Source organism: Rhinichthys klamathensis, unplaced genomic scaffold (assembly GCF_029890125.1).
Source record: "Rhinichthys klamathensis goyatoka isolate OS25496 unplaced genomic scaffold, OSU_Roscu_1.1 h1tg000222l_1, whole genome shotgun sequence".
In the NCBI taxonomy this organism is placed as follows: Eukaryota; Metazoa; Chordata; class Actinopteri; order Cypriniformes; family Leuciscidae; genus Rhinichthys; species Rhinichthys klamathensis.
Genome location: NW_026606746.1, coordinates 846,677 through 871,696, shown reverse-complemented (window position 1 = coordinate 871,696; position 25,020 = coordinate 846,677). Strand labels below are relative to the sequence as shown.

General features: G+C 37.9%; 1 protein-coding gene across 1 annotated transcript in view; it reads left to right on the top strand.

Annotated features, from left to right (window-relative positions):
* Positions 1–25,020, top strand: part of ttyh3b (tweety family member 3b) — a 37,264-nt gene that overhangs the window by 2,096 nt on the left and 10,148 nt on the right. Inside the window, exons 3-8 of the mRNA XM_056264566.1 lie at positions 9,594–9,763; positions 18,308–18,419; positions 21,520–21,740; positions 22,083–22,178; positions 23,737–23,809; positions 24,910–24,985. Of these exons, the coding sequence (XP_056120541.1) occupies positions 9,594–9,763; positions 18,308–18,419; positions 21,520–21,740; positions 22,083–22,178; positions 23,737–23,809; positions 24,910–24,985 (748 nt within the window). The remainder of the gene's footprint in view (positions 1–9,593; positions 9,764–18,307; positions 18,420–21,519; positions 21,741–22,082; positions 22,179–23,736; positions 23,810–24,909; positions 24,986–25,020) is intronic.

Sequence of the window (25,020 nt, the reverse complement as noted above, 5' to 3'; positions counted from 1 at the left end):
TGATCTCTCAGGTTCAAACGTTGTTTGGAGAAATCGGATGAATGCAATACAGTGCTGCCATGTACCATCAACTATCGTTTAAGAGAAATGGGCTCACTTACCAGTATCACTGCATATTCAGTTGAATACAAATACAGTTTCTGCTGTGAATAATTTTCCAAGGTCAAGACATATTATATGTGATTACATTTAACTCAGTGCTGAAAGACGGGTGAAACTTGTACTGCGCTTGAATGTGAAGGTACTAACATCGTGGAAAGCATCAATAAGGCCTGGTTTTCCTGGGATGTTTGTAGATGAGATTGGCCTAGTTGGTTGGCTTGGTAGGTACGAGGTCACAGGAAAGCCACGGGGTATGTGGGGGTAAATCTGTATGAGATGAGGTCATGACAAGCCCTTGGGTCTGTCTGGCCTGGCAGAGCAGAAGGGAAGAGAGCGAGGGAGGGAGGGAGGGAGGGAGGGAGAGGAGAGGAGAGGAAGAGCAAGGGGGGTTGGGTGTTGTTATTCTCTTTTTTTATAAAAGATGAATGCACCCCTTTCTGTGGGCTTCTGTGAAAATGGGGTTTAATCCCTAATGTATCCCAGAGTGCTTTGCCGGCATCCTTTTGTCAAATGGACACACAGTCTTTATGCCAGTACCCCTTCGCTCTCATTCTCACACTCTTACACATGCATGCTGGGACATATGGGGGTCTGCACTCGTTCACACCGACACATAGGGAGAGCGAGCAAACTACTTGATTTGAATATCACATGCCAGTACAACAGTTCTAAATGGAGAAATATACCCTGTAAATATCTTCTATGGAAGTTGCGCCCCTTTTTTCTTTCTTTTCTTGTGTAGAAACTGATAAATTTTTTCAGGATTCTTTGATGAATAGAAAATTCAAGAGAAAACAGCATTTATTTGAAAAATAATGAAATCCACTTTTTGTAACATTGCAAAAAAATGTTTTTACAGTCATTTTTGATCACTTTAATGTGTCTTTGGTGAATAAAAGCATTAACTTGTGTAAAAAAAAAAAAAAAAAAATCTTACTGACCCCAATATTTTTCAACGGTGGTGTGTAATATACTGTATATTATAGACTGATCATTAGCAGATCACTCGTTTATTTATTAGTCACCCATTTGGTGATTTGAGTGCACACAGAGAAAGAGGTGTCTCATTTCTGTACCTAAAGGTACATTTGCCACAAAACTGCTAATTTTTTGACCCCCAGTTTTTCACCTTTTTATTCACCTTTTTGCAGTTCACATAAATAGTCCTGCATTGTGAAATATTAATTTTAAAAGTACAAATATTCTACCTAGTCTTTCATAGTTATTAATATGAGGTCATTACTGAATGTAATACTGTAATACAGTATTTTTTTTAAATTAATTTTTAAAATGTTTAAAATTAAAGTTTTAGGTGGAATATAGCATTTTTTCCCTAAACATACACCTTTCTAAACCAGTTTTTTCAACATGCCTAACTTCCTTTTAAATGGGAAAGGGACAAAGAGGGCAAACATGCACCCATATGAACTCGGGCACACACATAGCCAGTGCCATTTCAACATTATTCAGCCTTCAAGGCCTCCCTTCAACCACCTTTAAAACGGAGCTTACATCCTGGCACTGAGAAGACGACATATTTGCACTTTTGGATGGAAACCATCTCTGTGGCGGAGGGTTCGCTTGGATCTCAGGGCACTCAGTACAATTGTTTGTTTGGGTCTGGCCCGCCAGTAGCTGCCAAAACATGTCAGCACTTTGTCCTCTTTTCTCGGTACTTTAATGCCTCATGGACCTTATCCACAACCACACTGGGTTTTCTTATGTCTTTCTATTCAAAAGATCATCGTGATTGTCCGATTCGCTAATGATGAATTATTCATTTGAATCAGTTCTTTGTAATGATTTGGTCAAATCTATTCACAAAGTGCTTGTAGTTCACTTGACTTCAAGAGTTGTTACAATTTGTGTAACTTTATTGAGAACATGAATATAAACACTAGTATTTGACTAAATATTTAGGACTGTTTCACAACAACACAATAACATCACCACACAGGGACTTCTGGGAATGCCGTTAAAGGGATAATTCACCCAAAAACAAAAATGTACTCTCATGTCACTCTAAACTTGTATGATACTTTATGGTCTGTGAGGATATTTTCCAAGAACTGTTTTTGTTCATTCAATGAAAGATAATGAGATCAGACACTGGCCTTCACTGGCTGCAGTGCCGCTGCTAGCCATTTTGGTGCCCTAAGCATAATTCCTTTATGATGCCCCCCCGCCCCCCCTAAAAAAAAAAAAAAACATTTTAATTTAGGATTTTCATTTAGGGGGGCTAAGCCCCCAATGAGGGTATGATTTATAAAAAAAATGCAAACATTAAAAAGTAACACTTTAGTTTAGGGTCTAATGCTTACTATTAACTAGTTTCATTACCATGCAATGGCATGGTTTTATAATCACTGGGGTTCCGAATTTGAGGCAGGTTAGTTAGGGGTGTTCGGGGGAAATTTTGGATTTTTCTGAACTACAGATGTGCATTTTAAGATGTTGTGAAGGCAAAAAAAAAAAAATATCGATAACAACAGCTTTAAAACCATGTCAGTGGGCAGCTGATTATTTTTCTCTCCTCATCAGCATCACACTCTTTTTCTCTTTGTTTTTATCTTGCCCTGTCTCTTCCCCTCCTAAAGTTGGCTTTTTTTTAATTTTCTAAAGGTTACAATTTGTATTTTATTCTCAATATGTACACATTCATTATTAATCCTGTGGCTAACATGATGAAAACGGCTTTGTTCATGTTTCTTGTCCCCTCACAATGACAATAGCCTAAACTATTACACTAGGCTACATGTTACATAGGCCTATTTTCAGTTCAAAATAGCGAAATTAGACAAAACTATATTAGTTTGCCTAATTATTTTTTGTCATTCGTTTAACATTTATGACCTAAAAAAAACTGTCAAATAAAGTTAAGTTTAGCTACTTACATCTTATCTCGCACTTGACCGTACACTGAAGCGTCGAGTTGCACTGTTAAAATTCGCGCTCAGCGTCTGTGAACATAAAGCCCGCCTACTTTGATTTGATTGGTCATCTCAAATATTCTGACATTGACGAGCAGTGACAGACCAATGAGGCTCAGATGAACACACACATGACACACACACACACACACACCCTGTCCTGTGTTTCTGACGTGCTCTCTGTCTCTGCTCGGCGCCGCTGCGGAATGAAGAGGAAGAACGCGCTGAATCTGATTATAACAAGAAGTTTGATGATTGGTTTTTCATTAGGCTATTTTTGGTGCCCCCTCAGCACTTGGTGCCCTACGCACAGCGCGTGATGCGCGTGGTGGGAGCGGCGGCGCTGACTGGCTGTTATTTGTATTTACAAAAAAACCCACAAAAAAAACATAGCTATTTAAATTGGTTTATTTATCTAAATTATGATATTAAATCATATTTTTTCTTTCTTTTTTGTAAACCAAAATTTCAACCACATTGTTGCCAGGTAGATTGAAAAAGTGTAAACAATCAAGTTTTTCACTAAAACAAGGGTATTTAATCTTTCATAGACCTTTTTCACATTATTTTAGTTGTATTCAGTTGAATATATATATATATATATATATATTGAGGGTGTCAATAATGACTATCTTCATTGTTGGGTGAAGTAGCTGAACTAAATATGTACATTTTCCTGTATTTTACCATTATTTGTGTCCTAAAAAATCCCTTTGTTCCCCTTGGGCTAGCTGTCTTCCTCCTGAATATGGGAATAGCAGATGCTGTACATATGTTTTAATTGGTATCAGGCTTCTGTTTTCTCAGCGTTACTGTAATAAAGGTGTCGGCACAACTTTTGTATGTTCCGTGTCCAAAATGAGAGGTATTTACGACTCTTTCTAACTCTGCAGTAGTTTGAGGATTTCTGTTTGCTGAAGACGGCTCGTACAGCTGTGTTGCTGTTCTAGTTTGACATGTGGAAAAAGCACTAAGGTTTTTTCTCAGCAGGGAATGCTGGGATAATTAAAAGCATATTGGGCAGGAAAGGGGCCCAGCTGGCAGGAAGTCGCGAGTAGTGCTGATGAAACGATTTACACCAGAACACTGTGCTGTACACACAAAAACGCACGTACTAATGACACATAAACACTGTGCTGAGAGGTAAATGTCATTGCGCTTAAATGACTGTGATTACAGTTTTAGCTTAACTATTATTCTCTTAGCACAGATTGAGGTAATATGGTGATTTACGTGTTCTGTGGTTTTGTCAATAGCAGTGTGTGCTACAGTGTATTACTGAGTAAAATTGTGCTGTCATAGACCAGATACTAAAGATCTGTCCTGTAATTTTACATGCACAGGAATTACATTATCTGGGTTTACTTTCTGATTCAATTGAAACACTGAGGTGCACAATTAATCGTTAAAAGATTGCAATCTTGCAAACACCCTTGCGATCTTATTCCAAAATGACAACGATTCGGCTCTGTCTATTAAACCTGTCTATTGACAAGTACGATCACAGCAGAACATTAAAATCTGCGTTCATGCTATCGCTGGGATAAACGTTTATAGTTTGGATATAAACGCTAGTATTCAAAATGGAGTAAGCCACCATTTTAAAGTAACCAGACTCTTCAAATAAATATTGTATCAATTACATCGTTACAACAGTAGGTAGCGACAAGTGACTGGTAAAAATGTATAGCTTATTTGCCATTGAATCATTCATTCATGTTTCGTTTAATAACACTGATTCATCCAGTAACGAAATTAGTCTTAATGAGTGAGTCATTGAATCATTCATTCAAACCGATTAAATGAAATATTTTTAGATAAAAAATTTACATTTTGTCAGAGCCTCTAGTAAATTACATATTATTTTGTTTAGTTGTCTATTCAGAATTGTGGGAGAATTCTGATTCTATTTTAAACAAAAAATTGTGATAATAATATATACTTGAAATTCACATTTGAGTTTTTGTTATTAGTTTTTTATTATTTGTATAAACAAATATTTTTATTTTATACTATTAGTTTACACAATGTATACTGGAAATTCACATTTGAGTTATGTTATGTTTTCCTATTTTACACTATTTTAGACAGTATACACTTAATTCACTTTTAATTAAACATTGTGAACAAAAATGAAAGCAAATAGAATTTAACAAATAAAAAAATATTTTATTATACATTTATCCAAACTTGTGGTATAGGCATATTGGTGCAATGTCTATTAGCCTCCTAGGTAAGAATAAGCTAAAGGAACAAATGTATCATTTCTGACAGTATTGTTAATAATGCATATCCGCTTATATTTACCAATTTTGGCTTCATAATGATTATAGAAGAAATTCGACTTTAAAAACATATTGGATTCCTGCGTTCACATTCATGAACTATTTGGGTTTGGTTTTAAGGCATTCCTGTAATTAGATAGTGCCAACTTCCTGCCATCCTGCTCTTTATTACTACTGAGTTACCCAATACAAACTTAAGTTCAGCCTCTCCCTCCCTGTGTGTGTCTCTGAGGGCTGCTAATAAAGATAATTACATTTGAGAGTTTTAGACTCCCTCCCCCACTCTCATCTTCTCCTGGATTATTTATATAATCTTTTCTCTTTGGTCTTGATCACTGGTTGTAGTCTCCTTTTGTGATCACATTTTCTGTTGCCTAAACTTCATCATTTTTCCAATAAATCTCAGCTTCATAAACTTGGGTTTGAGTTAGTGTTAGGCTATAGTTATTTATAATAAGCTTTATATAAAAACAATAAAAGTCTATGATATATCCTCATTTAGATTAGCTAAGTGTGTGTGTGAGGGGGAGAGAGAGAGCTGATAATTAATTCTCTCTAATCTCTTTACAAACGCTGTCAGTGGTGACTGACTCAAATGAGCTTTGACACCTCAACAGATAGAAGCTGACATCAACTCGCTCATAGGTCCCTCAATCTCACAGATGACCAGGATCGAATATTAATGTTGTAAAAATCTCATGTCGCCAGCTCTAAGCCATAACACTAACAATAAAGCATTTAAATGTAGCTTTAAGGGTGTAAATGAGGGCATTGTGTCAGCGCTGTTTCAGTGACACACACTGGTGATCCTGCCATGATGAGCGTCTGCACTGGGCGGAATCGTTTGGCAAACCTGGGCTTGTGATTATCAACTGTTTGGAGATCTTGCTTTTTACTTTTATTCCCTGAACTGTCTTTTTAGTAAGGTTTTTAGAGCAGAGGTTATCAATCTTTTTGACTCGAAGGCCCCTGACTGTCCAACACAATATTAAAAGTCCCCCTATATACAAATTTTTTTAAATATATATATTAGTGCTGTCAAATCGAATAATCGCGATTAAGCGCATCTAACATAATTTTTTGTTGACATGATATATGTGTGTATATATTGTATATACTGTATATATTCTATATGTGTGTGTCTGTATATATACACACACACACACACACACACACACACACACACACACACATATACATACTGACTTCTATATATTATAATATAATTATATATATTCACACATATTATGTAAACAAAGACTTTTGTTAGATTCTTAGATGCGCTTAATCGATTTGATATATATTTATATAATATTGTTTTTGTATGTACGAGCTATATTATATTATTTACAGAAACAAATGATATTCATAAATTAATTAACCCACAATTTATTTTGTTTGAAGAACTGTATGTATATCAATAAAAAAGAAGGGGTTTTAGTTGATTTCAATCTTGATTTGAATGTTGTTTTTTGTAAAGCTACATTATGTAATTGTTTTCGCCGCTAGGGGTCGCTAACCTCTTGCAATAACAAAGGCGTAGGTTGATGACACAGTGAATAAGCGGAATCATGGAACTTGTCGTCATGCTGATGGATTTAATAATGTTTATGGATGAGTGAAAACATTGATGTTTTTAAAGGAGAACTCTGGCGCAAAATGAACCTTTGGTCTAATTACACATTGTTACCTAGTCAACCGTTATCTGAGATTTGTTTTCATGATTATCGAATGTAAATAGTTTTATCTCTAAAAACAGTTTAGCCTATAAAGCTAGTATAACGCTAGTATATTGGGCATAGTGTAATGACAAATAAAAATCGCTTGTTAATACCACTAACAAGGCTGAAAATAGCCCCACACTAACACGGTAGCATAATGAGGGTCCCTACCTTCAAACCGAAGCATTGAGAACTTTGTCAGTGTCCAGACAGTTTAATAAGAAGATATTTTAAACATACAGTCAACTTCGCGTATACAGACAGGAGCCATCTTTGAAATACAGTCTTTACCAGTCGATCTACGAACGCCGATCCAAGTGCGCTGGTGAGAATGTGAACGAGCTATAAGTTGTGATAAGGTGAGCGCGAACAGCAGGCTTGGATCGGCGTTCGTAGATCGACTGGTAAAGACTGTATTTCAAAGATGGCTCCTGTCCTGTCTGTATACGCGAAGTTGACTGTATGTTTAAAATATCTTCTTATTAAACTGTCTGGACACTGACAAAGTTCTCAATGCTTCGGTTTGAAGGTAGGGACCCTAGATAACGGTTGACTAGGTAACAATGTGTAATTAGACCAAAGGTTCATTTTGCGCCGGAGTTCTCCTTTAACATGACTGTGGTATGAAGCAGGGCGCGATTGCTAATGAGAGACAGATATCAGCTCTTTCAAGTCGAAGTTTGTCGCGGACGTGGAGCTCTCGGCATCTCGAAAACGCCACGCCAAAATTGATCCTCATTTTATTTCCCCTTTTGTCCCAAAGTCTGCTTGCCATGACCCATAATGTTTGAACGAACAAAAACAGCATTCGTGTGCCGCTAGACGTAACGCAGTTGTCCACATCTGTCGCCGTCATGGTTACTATGTCAGAACAAGCTGAAACCAGGGATAACGCGGATATTACGTCATTGACAGGCGAAGTTACAAGGGACGGGCACTATTTAAAATTGTGAATTTCTCTGAATTTACAAATTCTTGGAAACATTTAGGATAATGTAAGCACACAATTGAAAGAAATATATAACACTGTGCAAGTGGTTTTTGGATATTTTGATACACAATTCTTAAATATTGTGCCTTTTTAAGTTTTTTTTTATTTTTTATTTTTATTATGACAACAAAAAACATAAACATAAAAAACATAATGTCTCATACATAGACATTAACATGTAAACATGAAAATAACATACATAAACGTGTGTGTGTGTGTGCATGTATTACTGGGTGTGTAAGTGGAAATAGCTTAACAGAAGAAAATCTTACAGATACAACAGACATGATAAAAATGAACTAAATAGTAATAATAATAATAATAAAAAAAATAATATTTTTTTTTTTTTTTTTTTTTATAATATAAGATTTTAATAATATAAATATTAATTATATTAGTACTAATAATTCATTCAAATAAATTTAAGTCATCATATGGGCACCTTGAATGGTTTCAGTAGTTTGTCATCTGGTTGAGATCCACTGTTTTAAAAGATATACTTTTTGTAATTAGTGGTAGAAGAAACTCAGGGATAGGATGTTGACTTCAGCCAGTAAGCTCCTACCTAGCAACCTCTCAAAACACCCTAGCAACCACTTAGCAACTATTGCAATGTCCTGGCAACCACCCTAACATATTTTCCTTGAGCAAGCACCTCTCGATTTGACTTAAAAAATGAAGAACTATAGTAAGAATTGTTTTGATATGAAAATTGTACTGCAAGAATAATAATTAAAAAAAGATATCCCCATTGTATTCCATTAAACAAATGGTCCTATTTGTATTTCACTGTTGGAATGCTGGAAAATGCAACAAAAGATGTATTATTACGTTGGAAAACGCAAAGAAAAAGTCTGAAGCCAAACCTTTGTGGCTGTATTTTTAAAATGATTTACTCAAGTATGACATGCTTCTGGATCAGCATCGTTGTTAGTGCTGGATGAACATTCAGAAGATCATTTCTCTGTGATCTTAAATTATGGTTGGGAATACCTTTCGGACTGATTTTGATAGGAACGTTGTTCCAGGACTAACAAGGGATGTTGATTCAGTATCATGTCCTAGAAGAACTTGGCACCATGTTGTTGTTGTGTGTGTGTGTGGTTATGCAGACGTGTATACAGTAGAACTTCTGAGCTCTTACGTCACAGCTCTGAGACCAAAAGAAGTCTCCCGTGTTCAGCCTGACCTACATTTGCTGCATATGGAGATTTTCATGGTACACAGTAGCCATGGATGTAAAAAAAAAAAAATATCTAGATAATTCATGACACTTCTGGTGCAGTGGAAGAACCTGTGAATGTAGATCTGGCTTAAAAATGCAGGACTCCTTCTGAAAAGATCTTCTAGAAGAGCATATCACACAATCAATCAATAAATAAAATATTCTTAAAATGATGTTACTCCAGATTCCAGTAAAAGAAAACGTCACACCGTACAATAACAAAAGATTGTGATTGGAAGACCCAGCCTTCAATGGCCTCATTGTATTCTTTATTGTTGTCGGTACATTTAGCGGTCTAAATTACTCTTTTTCTCTCTCTCTCTCTCTCTCTCTCTGCAGTCTGTGTTGTTGCTAGGTGCGGCAGCATTGGTGTGTTTGGCACTGGACCTCCTCTTCCTCCTTTTCTACTCTTTTTGGCTGTGCTGCCGTCGCAGGAAGAACCAGGACTCTCCCAATGCGGACTGCTGCTGCACCGCTTGGTGTGTGATCATCGCCACGCTCGTGTGCAGGTCTGTGAGTTGCACTCTTACACACTTCAACACAAAACACTCATCACCTCATAATGTGGCAATTCACATCATACATTCCAGTTAATCGGGCATCATAAATTTTACACACAAATAAAACTGATTGCAATCCATTCATCTGGGTCTGTTCCAAACAGCTCCCTTGCTGTCAAAATAGGCAGCAAACTGAAATGGAAGCTCGTAGTTGGCTAATCTTAAAAGCTCTTCAAGTGCACGAGAGACTAAGTGCGTGTTAACACTTGGCAGGTTTGGTTTGATTAAAATTAAATCTGGTGCAATAGCCCTGTTAGTGCAGTTCATCTGAATAAGTGTGAACGCTGCCATCCGAACCCTGGTGCGCACCAAACAAGCGGACAGAGACCCCTGAACACGAACTCTGGTGCGGTGTAATATCACAAGATGCAACCCTAAAAAGGACATAATGCTCAAGCATACCTGTTTTTCTCATCATATGAGCTACGTTACTCATTACAGTTTGGTGCAGGCATTGGAAACGCGTCTCCTTGCAGCAGATCTTCGTTTGTGTGTAATGGAGGAATTCTTGGTGCTATTTTGACTCCTTTACACATTTTTATAAGCTCTTTGTGAGTTCTCAGCTGGTAAAAATACCATCATATGTACGCACATATACACACATTTGTATTTTTATGTTTGGTGTTAAAAATGACAGTGTGAACGTAAAGTGAACTAGGACAAAATGTATCATTTTCTTTTTTGGTCTGGACCAATAGAACCAAGAGGACCAAATTACAAGTGTGAACACACTGACAAAGGGTTAGTTCACCCAAAATTAAAATTGCTGTTCCACAGAAGAAAGTCATACAGGTTTGTAATGACATGAGGAAATTTAGGGTACGGTTACAAGACAACGATGTGCTAAAAACAGAAAAGTTTTGTCTTTCTACAGATAACAACGTTATCAAAATGATCCCCGTTCACACGGATCTGCAAAAACGACTAACAATGAAAAGACTTCGCTCTTGCGCACATATGCATACCACAGTGCCTTTGAGCCGAACACACATGCGTATTGACACAAATTACATAATCTATCATTTTTTTTTGTCCAATTTTCATTCTAAGGATGTTCAATTCTATAATGCTGTATTATTACTTTGTCTTCTGGGTAAATTTCGTCTTTGCAAAGCCAGAAACATTCACTGTAATCCCAATTTTAGAATGTTCTCCTCTAATATAAAAAGTCCCTTTTTACTTGCTTTAAGAAAATGTCAAAATCTTTGAACACAAAGGCTTCGAAAAAGTATATATCATCTTTGAGTCTGTTGTAAGGAAACTTTAATTTTTCATGATGACCTAATGTTATACTGTGTTGATTTTGTGTATTTCTTATAACCACTTGTGATTATGACCGTATGCCCCCCCCCCACCCACCCTATTTCTTACTGTTAATATCTGTATCATTTTATTTGCAAAAAAGGTTTAAAAATAAAAGCCTAAGACTAAACACGTAATAGGCCTACACATGTGCATGCCGTCACCATGGTCACCGATTCGCGTTTTGTAGTTTACATGGAGATGATCATTTAAGAAGTTGCTCTGTTTGTTCTTTTGATATATTGCATGTTCAGATATTCATACAACAAAATAATCTGGGGGCCATGTAAGATTTGTGAAAATGACCAAAAATGCTGGCGGTGGCTGGGAAAAATTCTGACGGGGAAAGAGTTAACAAAAGCCAAAAACTAAGAACAAAAGAGCTCTCAAGTAATAGCTGTATGACACATAATTCATGCAACGCATATGGCAGCTTATTAAACGCCTAACCCACGCTGATGAGCGCCGGTGGCCATGATTCATATGAAATAGTAGGTGTGTGTTTCTCCTTGCACAGTGTGGATTGGATGGTAACTCATCTGTATTTTTAGTAATAATCCATGTCTGCATCTCAATGTACAACTGACAGCATCCTGCACACACATTCTTGCTTAGGATAGTTAGGACATTGTTGGATCATTTTTCACAATCCACATGCTGTCACATCTGACAGTTGACCTTGACAATTAACCTCAACATTTTAAACCAGATTTCTTTAGTTTGACATGGTACTGAATTTCATCTTCCTTTTAAACTTGTTCAATCCAGTAAATAGTGAGGTGTTTATGTGCAGTTCTCTAATTATTCCTGTCAGATCTCTTTAAATATAGAGAGAATCCATGCATTTTGGGTGTCCCCCATGCAGATTTTGCTCATCATCAAGTAATCTACAAGTCTTTGATTTTGTACATCAACGGCTTTTGGAAGTAATCATAATCTTATCAAGTTATGTAGCTATTGAAGGGAAAACTCTTTTAAATCAAAGAAAGTTACTCTAATTTTCTATAAATAATAAGCCATCATTTTGCATATGAATTTTACATAGTTTTGTTTTCGTTAACTGTTACTCGTTATTGTTCTAACTGCTTTTGGGTTTTTGCTTTCTTTGTCTTCTGTTCTGATTATTTTCTGGGCTCTCCTCCCATTTATCCCCCCACAAAGGGTCATCAGACGATCTCCTCCTCCCCTCTGTTCCACCCCTTCTGTCTTCCCTCCCTCCTCCTTTCCTCTTCAGCTCATGTCTGTCCTATATCTGACTTCATGCTCTGCCGTTCATGCTGTGATTGACAAACAAAGAAGAGATTATTTCCCTAAGAGAGAGATGGACGCAGAAGAACCAGAGAAAAGGACAATGACGTCTGATTGATTGAGCGAGCGAGATGCAGATAAAGCTTAACGGAGAAAAGAGAGCGAGTTACGGATCAGACTGAGTGATGGGTCCAGGGCAGAGATGAGAGATGTCATGCTGATATGATGGTTCAGATGAAACACATTGTGCCTCATGCATCATTAAGCACATCAAATAGTGCACACGCTCATGGTGTGACCTAAAACACTGTAGCGCTCTCCTAAAAGCTCACTAATGTTTTGTCTTTGAGCTTTAGTAGCCCAATGAATTTACTGTAAACAAATTATTTTCATAACATTCAGTTCCACTAAAGGAATATTCCGGCTTCAGTACAAGTTAAGCTTTAACAACAGTTAGGGTAATGTTAATCACCACAAAAATGATTGTGACTGGTCCCTTTTTATTTAGCTTCCCCAAAAGAATTAAAAGAATTTATTTAGTGAAATATCTCACCATTCACTGATGTATCCAGGTTGCACTCACTCACCATTATATGTTTGGTCTAAAGCGCAGCTGCTCTCATGTTTTGCCGTAGGACAGCAAATGCGAGTAAATTATCTTAGAAATTAATTGTGAGTGTGCGAAGGAACATTTTAGCAACTGTGTGAAAGTGAATAGCATATAACAGGCACAATAGCAGTATAAAGATACATATCTATAGGTTTAATATGCGTCATGTGACTAAACATGCGGCATCTTTTTCAAATACCTCCGTTTTCACAGTTCACACTACTACGCGACAATGGCGTTTTCAAATTTATCGACTTTGGAGAACCTTTTCAAAAAGCTTTGTTTTCGGTAAAAAGGGAGGGAAGGCCAAAAACGTATTAGTGTGGACAAGGCCTGAAAAGGCAAACTTTTGAAAGTGGGTTTTAAAGTGAAGGTTTTTGAAAATGAGACCGTTATCGTCTCCATGTTAACAACACAACCACGAATTTGTGAAATAAGTGAGGGCAAGCACATGCGTATTACTTGTTCAATCTATAGGCACGTAGTTTCTTTATAAAGGGACATCGCCAACTACTGGCCTGGCAGCAGAATACAGCGTTTTTCGTCGTTTTCGCGGATCCGTGTGAACGAGGATCGTTTTGACAACTTTGTCGTCTGTACGTGAAAAACGCAAAGGAAAAAGTTTTCCAATTTTAGTACATCGTCGTCGTGTAAACTTACCCTTAATTTGGATATTTATTTTATTTTAATTCCATTCATTTATTTATTCTTTTCATTTTTGTGTTTTTCAAATTTTTACAGCTTGGACATTTTTGATATATTGTTGTACACTGCAAAAAATAAGATTTTTTTTTTTTTTACATTTAGTGAGGTTTATGCTTCAAACTAATTAAAAATATATTTAAGAAATATTCAAAAACATCTTGTGAAAACAAGAAGTTAATATAAAATAAGTTTTATGCACTATTGCTTCACGAATGAGGATGTTTTGACATGTTTACTGGAAAGAATTAGCCTGGAAATCTAGACGCACCCTAGCAGCAGCGAAAATTATTTCGCAGCCAGTGTGGTCTAGCAACTCTCCATAGGCTTTTGAGCTGGAAAAACCAAAAACTGGTCGGGCCAATCACATCGTGTATAGAGTCGGCGGGCGGGCTTAACACAATGACGGCACAGTTCATGACGTTCCGCGTGATTTCCATAGGTGATTTCCCTGCTACTTGAAAACAATGAAGATGCAGCGGTCTTTCGAATCGGCTTTGGCCGCGACTCTGGAGGACTTGGAGTTAGGAGAACGTCATTTAAGTCATTCTTAAAAAAGGAAGATGTGTTCGGATTTTTGCCGTCCTGATACGGCAAAAGTTTAATATATCAATTAGCTCCGCTGGTGGAAAAACGCATGGGACTCACTCATCCACAACCGTTCGTTGCTCTGGTTGGTTGTAGCGTTATCCTATTGCGTGCAGAGGGATTTTGAAAGGTAACCGTTTATCCCGCCACTCGGATTGAGGCATGTCAATGGAGAGTTCCCAGACCTAACATCTTGATGTAGGTCTGGCATGCCAGGCTAGGAAAGAATAAGACAAAGCTAGTGATGATAAGAATAGGGTTTTTAGCTGTGTGTGTGTGTGGGTGGATTTGTCCTGGGCTAAAGCGACCCGTTTCGGATAAAAATATTTTCTTCCTCTCTGCATTACATTCTCTATTTTTCCCTCTGTCGCCCTTACGTCAGTTTTTTTCCCCTTCTCTCCCTGCCGCTGCCCCCTCGGTGCCTTGGAGATGTTGCCATAGCAACAGAATCAGATTTTGAACATTGAAGCTGCGAGATGAATAATGCACTGCAGGTCTCTGCCAGTGTGTGTGTGTGGGGAGGCTCTGCGTATGTGCCATAGCCGCATAGCCATTATTCAATATCTCTTATCTAACAGTGCCAGATTCTCACGAAGATGTGTCTGGTTGTATCTTTAGGTATTTGTGTTCACTGTTTAATTATTTTAAGTAATTTTGCCTAGGTTTATGAATAACACTTTGGCTCAGTAATTGACCCATCAAGCCAGAATCGATTCTTTTTAAAGCAGCCAGGACAAAAAAAAGAAAAAATTAATGGCTTATTTTCCACAACAATGAAATTTACCTGAGTTGATCTTGTTGTGGTTGAAAGTCTAAGGTGGTTTGTCCTGACTTTTCACATTTATGTTTGAAAATGACCCATATATGTCTGTGCCAACTGCGTCTCTGAATGAACCCACACGAACATCACAAAATTCTGTACTGAATTTCATGGATCATTGTGTTTTATATGGTACTTAAAACAAATGTATACTGCTAGTACCTTTGCTGTTTTTGGTGCTTTTGTTTTTTTTAAGTGTGTTAAGTGTGATTAATAATTCAATATCACATTACCGTCTTAAACCAACACTGTAGCACTTGTGAATCAAATATTTTCATACGCATTATACTTTAACAATTAGCTTTGGTAATAGTTACTATTATCCTCCAAACAGAACTGTTAACATATGCCCACTCACACGATCTAACAGATAAACAAACAAGCCAGTGATTGTGGTCAGTGGTGTTAGAGTGAGGGTTTCTGGGTAAAAGAGGGAAAGCCTAGTCGAGCCACGTGACTCCTGACCTTAACAAAGGATGACAGCTTGACCTCTCTCTCGATATCTCTCGGTCTCACACACTCTTAAGCTTATAAGAGCTCTCTCCTGCGCACGTGGCATCAGATAAAACCCTCACGCATGCACAATAAAACTGCCCTGACAATAATAATCTTGAAATAAATGCGTCATTATCTCACATTAATTCCATTGTGTTAAAGCGGTCATGAATTGAGATCAAATTTGCCTTGATCTTTTGTAAGAGGTCATTGTAATATAAAAACATCCTGTAAGTTTCAGAACTCCAAACTTCCTTGTTAGTCCAAAAACGGCTTTTATTGAAACCAAGCTCTGAAAACGACTTGTTTGGAATTGTCACATTATGATTGAATAGTGCGACGAAAGACCGCCTCCGCAGAATCAAACCAACGCCTACCTCTACCTCGTGTCTTTGTCACGCCCACTGGCACGTTATGAGAAGAGAAGAGGAGAGATGCAGGATCACTGGACTAAAAATAACATTAACTTCCAAAGGATCCTAATGCTAGGAAAGTGGTTACCGTATATACCCGAATATAAGACGACCCTGAATATAAGACGACCCCCCCCCATTTTCCAGACTTATTTTTGGGGAAAAATAGATTTTTGAATAGAAAAATCTGGTTTTCAACAGAAAATAATTTTAAGAACAAATTTCCGAGGCGTTTTTCCAAATGCCTCGCATCACCTGTGCCTCGTGTAGAGGCCCGCTCGTCGCCAGAGACCGGCACATATGCGCTTCCTGATTGGCCATGACTGCGGCTGCCCTGAGTGCGACGGGATGGATTTAACCACCCTGCGGGGTCGTCTGGCCGTTTTCGACATAGACAGTAAAAGAAATGGACACAACGACCCCATAGACTTCAACGGAGAAAAGTGAAGTCAATTAGAAGCACTCACTTCCTGATTGCCAAGCGCACTGCGCAGGCTCACACTGAGCTTGATGACGTAGATGTGACGTGAGCAACCTGTCTCACAGCTGTACGTCTTCTAGTAGCGGTGCCAAGAGGAATCTGAATCATTCCCTTCCGAATCTTTCAGAGCCAGAGATGGTGAGTATTAGCTGTCCATGAGCTCGTAGAAGGAGCAACGGGCTTCTCCCTTGACTTTATGCCTCCACGTCCCCCCGATTGCCTGTGAGCTTCTACTTCTGTCTATACGGTCATTTCTCTACTGTGCGACAGAGAGTCGCGTGTTATGACGCAATCGTTAACCTATTTTTACAAAAACTGCTTCTACGGGGCCATAACGTAAGATACAAGGTAATGGAGCCTTTTATACATTGTCGTGTTTCTTTAGAAATAAACAATGGACAAATGGAGTCTTTAAACGCCTCAGATGTAAAGTTATTCGCTGTCAAAGTGACTCCAAAATGAATGGGAGTCAATGGAATGCTAACAGCAGGTGAAGGCTTGTTAGCCAATGGCGGCCCCCGGGGAGACTTCAGTTTCCGGCTGGTGGATTACCCCCTTGGTTTTCGACGACGATCCGGCTCCCGCTCTCTCTCTCTCCCTCTGCTCGAGCCGCGCAAGAAAAAGCGTTAATTTTAATGCCTAATCTGTGATCAGAGATTTCTGATATGTAATTGTTTATGTACAGTCAGACGTTCTTTGTCTCAAAATCGTTTATTGCTGTTTATCAGTAAATCAAGCCAGTGAAAAACAGTCATCTTCACATTGTTTCTCTTAGTAGCATGGATAATCTGTTATTTAAATTGTATTTAAATTATGAACAGAAAGCAATCAAAGAGCCCTCCCTTTATAATAGCTGGAGCTGTCAATCACACAGCCGTTATTATCAATGACGATGTCTACACTGCACAATGGATTTCTTATGTACATTGTGTTTGCACCGTTAGTTATGATGAAAGCGTTCGTGAGAGTGCAGAAATGGAGTTGCATTGACGAGATGGCAGATATATCTTTTGAGCGCATGAATGCAGTCATCAGCTCAATGCTCATCACTGCAACCTTTCATGACACCGGAATAGATCTGAATATAATGCTATAATCAACACTTTTCACGATTAATCAATCTCGACAGCTGTAACTGTAAAAACTTAAAATATTTATATGTATGTGTGTTTATTTTTTATATATGTATATATATATATATATATATATATATATATATATATATATATATATATATATATATATATATATATGTGTGTGTGTGTGTGTGTTTTATTATAATACATGGTAGCAGGGGCGTAGAATTTAGTAGGGACGCTAGGGACGTGTCCCTACCAATATCCAGTGACACTGATATATCCCTAGCAATATTTTCGATCAAAACTTTAAATATATTAAATATTGATGTCCCCGTCCCCACCAATTTCAAAATCAAACCTACGCCACTGCATGGTAGTCAAGTCAATAAAATAATTGTATTTTATTTGTGCACGCAAAATAAAGTGGCTATAGTTGTTGTCCAGCATGTTAAAATCCAGTGTTAGAGCTGCATTGATTGTAAACAATGTGTTATACTTTACTGATGCAAGCCGATAATTTTAGGGAAAGCCCATGGTTCTGTGTTTTAATGTCTTTGTAAAAGCAAAAACCACACCGTTGATTCAGTTAAGTTCAGATCTGCTATCCTGGTCATTTTCAGGGTCTTCAAGAGTTTGTTGTAGTCTTAAGATTCCAGAATAAAGACATTGCTTGTGTGAGAGAGTTATTACATTCTATATAAAAGAGTCTGTCACAGTCACATGAGCTAATTCCTATTTTGATGACTTTCCCGCAGTGCTGGCATTGCAGTCGGTTTCTATGGAAACGGCGAAACGTGCGATGGCGTGACACGACTGACATATTCCTTGCGCCATGCTAACCAAACAGTGGCAGGCATCGACAAACTGGTGAGTCATTCACTATTTTGTTTGTTCTGAGCTGTGGACAATTTGCTGTATCCAAGTGTTTAAAAGAGACTTAAATGCCCTTCCGTTACCAGTGCTAAACACTTTGCTTAACACTCTCTACATATTTTATTTTCGTATTCTATTTTACAGCCCTAACTAATAAGTGCATGGCATACCAATACTAAAGTACTACTGTTGTACCAAAAATCTACCACCGCCTCTACTGAACATCCCACTGCTGTTGCTAGAGAGTTCATTGCCCTTTGATGAACACTTTAACTTGAATAAACACTACTTCTCTTGCCAAATACTTCACTGCACCTCCATGGCCACAGCTACAATCCCCACCATGCATGGTTGTTAAATGGTAATTATTTCATAAGGTCATGAGCGCAGACAGATGCGTTTGGCGAGTGCGCACCATCTAGGGAACTTTGTTTTGAAGTGCTCAAGTCACTCGCACATGCGCTGTTGAATTTTACGAAAATTACGACAGAAGACAAAGTTGGGCTTTAGAGAACCAGAGAGATAATTGAGACTAGTGATGCACTGCAATGAATTTTTTGCTGAAAAACTGAAATAGTTTCCATTTAGCCACAAACCAAAATAGTTTATTTAATATAATTGAATAATTAGTTGTATATAAGCATTTAAATTGCTCATATATTTAGCAAAATGCTTCTCTCTAGAGTTATTTTTTTCTAGCTGACTAATGAGCTATGGACATTGAAGGGCTTTCCTGAGGTAAATGTAACATGATGGGACATAGCCTATTGTTTACAATATATGTTATTTTATTTCTTTGAAACACTGAGGGATTACCTGAGACATTTATTTATGCATCAAATGAAAACAGCATAGACTAAGAGCATTTTTAGACCTGAAGATCATTTGCTTTGTTTCCGAAACAGGGACTCAAATTGTTACAATGTTGCATTTTCTTCTGGGTTCTGATCGATTTCACAAGGCAAAATTTCAAAGCATACCAAAATGTGCTTATGCAAGTCACATGAGAGTAAAACGGTCCTCTTATTGGTCAGTTTCCTCTGCGTCATCCATCAAGATGGATTGACTCAGCGGTTCTCAAAGTGTGGGGCGCGCCCCACTGGTGGGGAATAGAGACGTGACAGGTGGGGACTGGGGCGCGCCAAACGGGAGGAAATTTTCCTTTTTATGCCTTTATATCTTTATCCAGACATCCCAAATGTCCCGGAAGTTCCGGGAGTCTCCCGCATATTGATAGCGGCTGCTTGACGCCCGCAAATGAGATCCAATCTCCCGGAATCTGGAGCAAGACCGCGCACTAGAGTAGAGAGTGACTGCGCGTGTGTGTGTGTGTGTGTGTGACTATTAATGCAGCGCGTGTGAGAGCAAACCGTCCTTATAGCTGTGTCTTGCCGCTTATTAGACCGATCACCCCCGGGGGCGACAACAAGTAACAGGAATTCCCCACCCCCAAAATAATGATTGACGTGACGTCGGCAAATTAATTGTAGCGGAACAAACTTTTGCGCCCATAGATATGTACCCTATGTTTCGCGCCGATGGGTAGCCAGGCGCGCTGGAAGCTGTTTCATGCGTAAGTGGGGGCTGAGGGCTGGGTTGGAAAATATGTGACGTCATTATGTTGTGGCTTACGACAAGACATGAAATTTCTCTGAACATTGAAAATGATTTGAGAGTGGCAGTATCAAGCCTGCAACCCTGCTTTGATAAATTGTGCAATGCAAAACAGGCTCATTGCAGTCACTAATGCAGGGATAAATAGACCTGTCTTGCCAAATGGATTTCTCTTCTTTTCTTTTTTTAACAGATTGCAAAGTGGCACTTTTATTTCTTTTCTATTTTTGAGGCACTTTTATTTTCTCTATTTTTGAATTTCATGCAAGTTATGACACAGATGCACTTCATTTTCTTTATTTTTAAACTTGCTGTTATTTGATGTAGATAGTTAGTTTGTATTTAGATACAACTTGTTACTATACTGATTACTGAACTACTTGTTACTTCAATAAATTGGAACATTTTAAGCTTGTTACGTATTTCATTAGCATTGTGTCGGGGCGATGGGGGCAGTGGGGCTTGAAAATCCCCCCTTGTTCAAAGTGGGGAATGACCGAAAAAGTTTGAGAACCACTGGATTGACTAGTTCACTCAACAAGCTTCTTGGGGCTTCATCTGTAACTGTTGAGACACATGCAAACACTTATACGAATGTAGCCATCATTCCCGCTCTAACTGATAAATGATATATACTGTATATATATTTTAAGATGAAGAGGCACTCTTTGCTTTTCAACTGCGATAACTAATGTTCTCACTCATAGAATCAGACACTACTGCTTTTTATATTAATTATAGTATATTTTAATATACCACATGGTTCTTTGGCCCATTGGGTTGGATTGCTTTCTCATGTCAACCGCCCTAGTTTGTTTTCAATTGGTCCGAGACCACCTTGTTCTGGTAATCTAGAAGCGATTTGTTTTGGTGCGGATCCGAGCGCTATTGCTGTGTTCATGTATGCCTAAATGAACCGAACTAAGGGAGAAAACCACCAGGTTCTGAAACAAACGTTTCAAACGAACCAGGTGTGAAAATGCCCTAAAAGATAAGTTCATCAAAATGAAGATTGATTAAAAACCTCAATATCGATATTGTCAACCCATCCCTAATGCCCATGACACTGACACAGCCAAAACATGTCATCGGAGAAGTGCTAATTAAACTTCACTGAATGCAAATGGGATTTTGGTCCCTCCGAACATAGCTATTTTTAGGCTTTTTGCCTTTTATTTAGATAGGACAGAAGGTAGACAGACAGGAAATCACGGCAGATGAGAGAGGGGAATTGGACCGGGACAGGACCTCACGCCAGGACTCAAACTTGGGTCGCTAGAGTGCAACCGTACCATATGTCAGAGCACTTGCCCACATGGCTATGGCTCCAACTGTTTTAACATAGGTCAACAACCAGGTCCTGGTCTAACACTAATGATATCATTGTAATCTTCCTATTTGATTCAGGTGGCAGAAAAAAATATGGATCTGATGAATTGAGCCTAACGTATTTCCTTTTACGCTTTTTTTTTAATTTTAGGTATCAGAGAGCAGCAGCAGTCTGAATGAAACCCTGCAGGAGGGTTTGGTGCAGCTGGAGACTGTGTACTCCAAGCAGACAGACTACCTGTCCATCGTCCAGAAACTGCAGGGTCAGCTGGATGAGCTGATCAATCTGATGGTGGACGTGCCTTTCTGGAGCACTACGGATCTCTCTTTGGATCACCTGGCATCCCTCACTGAGCAGTTTGACTGGTACAGGTAATTATAAAGTCCAGTCAAATCATCTTGATCTGTCTAAATTTGTTTCAAAGGTATTACAGCAGAGAGTGGTGGTTTCTTAAATCCTGTCGATTTTTACAAAAATGTAGTCTAGTGTGATTTGTTTGCAGATGACACATGCTTTTCTTTTTTTTTCTTTTTTTTATCTAATTCAATGGCTTTCAGGCATAAGTATGACTTAAATGTCCAGAGACGTTAATAATGTAGAGTACACAATAGAGTTATTCAGTAATAAAGTCCAGACCTGTTCTTACTTTTGGATAGTTCTAAAGAAATGTCCAGCCACCTGGAAGTGATCGTGTGTGTGTGTGTGTTTTGTAGGTGGTTGGGTTATCTGAGCCTGCTGCTCTTTGATGTTGTTATCTGCCTGCTCGTTTTGGTTGGTCTCATACGCAACTCTAGAAGCATCTTGATCAGGTGAGTGCAAAAATGATTAACACATGTTATTATTTAATATCACACACAATAGCCACCCATGTAATCTATCACAAAAAAATGCCTAATGAACTAACTAATTTCAGTTGAGTATTTCAGTTCTAATTTTATTTTTCAAGTATTAAAATGATTTTGAAAACTCGATAAATAAAAGCTAAATAGAAATATTTACAAAAAACCAAAGCTAATAAAAATAACAAGCACCTAACAAAATGACTAACTTAAAGTTGAAATAAATATACTATAATAGGATATAAATGCTACTAAAATAACACTTTGTTTTTTAATTATGTTTGTGGGCATTATTGAATTGAGCAGGGCGGTTTGAGATGTGACATGACAGTGTAGGAAAATGACCCGGATTTGAACTCGCGTCTGTAGAACTTGAATAAATGTAACTGACTTTGACTATCACAACAAATGAAAGTGTAAGAAAAAAGAAAACTGGATGTCAATGTTGCAATGCAAGATCACATGATATTTCAAGATAAATCATAAGGGCCTTTCTTGTTTTCCTGGTGCATTGCGGGAGGTTGCCTCAGGATAAAATCCAATCCCTGACTTTACAGTTTCAGTTTGGAAATTTCCAGGTTTAAAATCGTTGTGTGAAAATGCCTATTTTTAGCGTGTAACTATGCAAAATTGAAATCCATTCTCTGAAAGCCTTTAGAAATAGAGAGAGAGAGAGAGAGAGAGAGAGAGAGAGAGAGAGAGCACGAATCAGAGAGAGTTGTCAGTGGAGAGATGGATTCAGGCAAAATAAAATCTATTTAGTATACAAGGGAGGGTGAAGATCTCCCCTTGATTCACTCTGACTCACTTTCTCACTCCTTCTGCTGCAATAAGACACCTCTTCTGCCGTGTGTTGTGTACGTGTGTTTGTTTGTGGTTATATTAGTGTTTGAGGGTGCATGTGTATCTAGAAGCACATTTGGTCAGTGGGAGGTTGTTTTAATCCCCAGAGATGTTTACTAACTGGGTTACTCACTATGACCCTAAACGAGTTTAAAAAGAAACCAACCAGAAAATATCCATAAACAACACGGATGCATTTAGGCTGTTGACAGTAATAGCATTAAAAGAAACCTCAAATAACACCCATTTTTGTACAGGTTTGTGCATTTAAAGAAGCCATATTATGCCCTTGATTTTGTTTTTGGGGTCTACTAGAATAGGATTTCATGCTTGAATGTTAAAAAAAACACTTTTTAACAATTCTTTTTAACATATTTTACATTGTTGCAGAACCTCTCTAACGCTCTGTTTAGTTCCGGTCTCTATGAAGCCCCTCCTTCTGAAAAGTACAAGGTGCTCTGATTGGTCGGCTGGACCAGTGTGTTGTGATTGGTCAACCACCTTTGAGCATGTTTCGGAAATGTCATGCCCCTTTACCAGAACCCTGAGTTTCAACACACTGCTGTACTGAGCGTCCAAAGTCTTCTAATGTATATGTATAAGTATGATTGTAAAGACTGAGGGATGAGTGCAGTTTATTAATTTTTGTGGTAATTTATAATCTTACTCTATTTCTATCCTTTAGTGTTTGTTTGCTAGGTGTGCTGACGCTGGTGATCAGCTGGGCTTCACTTGGGCTGGAGTTTTCTGTTGCTGTGGTGCGTAAATTAGCAGAAACATCTTCAATTCTCTTCACCTTTATGCTGATATTTCTGTTTGGCTCTATAGCAGTCTAAAGAGAGTTTGAATCATAAAGTAGAGCCAAATTATGTGGAGATTGTTTTAATCAGGAAAATATTGGCATTCTATGTAATAAAATAAGTATATACACTACAATTCAAAAGTGTGGGTTCGGTAAGATTTTTATTGTAAAATATTTAATAAGATTTAAAATAACTGATTTCTATTTTAATATAATTTTCAAATGCAATTTATTCTTGTAATGGCACAATTTTCAGCAGCCATCATGCCATTCTTCAGTGTAACATGATCAGGGTTTGAAATTAACTTTTTCACCAATCTGGCTACTAAATTTAAACATTTTCACTATTGCTTCAATGCAATTGAACAAGCTTGCTTTTATTTGTTGCGTAGTGACGTGTATGTTCAAGTAAGCCAGATATGCGCAGATTCTGCGCAATATGCTGTATTTAATATATATAATGATGATTCACAAGTTGAGTGTTTGCACTAAATCAGCGCAGATTTGTCTTACACGAACTTCCCCAGCACAGTGAGTAAACATCATAAGTAACACGCCACATTGGCTAGTGATTTGACAGCATTACCCGGCCGCCACAGTTGATTTTTACCTGCGTTTGGCGGGTGTTCATTTCAAACGCTGAGCACGATCCTTCAGAAATCATTCTCATATGCTGATTCGGTGCTCAAGAAACATTTCTTATTAATAATAATTTTGAAGACAGATTTTGATGAATAGAAAGATAGCATTTATTATAATTTTTGTTGTTGTTGTAAAAATGTTAATTAATTAATTGTCCATTTTCATCAATTTAATGCCTACTTGCTAAATAAAAGTATTAATTGCTTAAAATAATCGTACTGACCACAAACTTTTGAATGGTAGTGTATGTTTGAAATGAGAATTATAAATAACTTAACAATCAAGTATGTGGCTTTAGTCATTTAAATATCCATAAACATTTGAAAGTTTGTGTCTTTGTACCTGTATTTGAGTGCTTGTGTCCTTGTGTTTGAGGGTATGTAGACGTGCTTCATGTCTTGGTCTCTTCCCTAGACTGCCAGTGATTTTTGTGTTGCCCCTGACTCTTTCATCACCAAAGTGACGCGTGAGAACGCCGTTATCAACCAAGGTGTGTACTCCCAAGTCAAGTCCAGTTTATTTGTC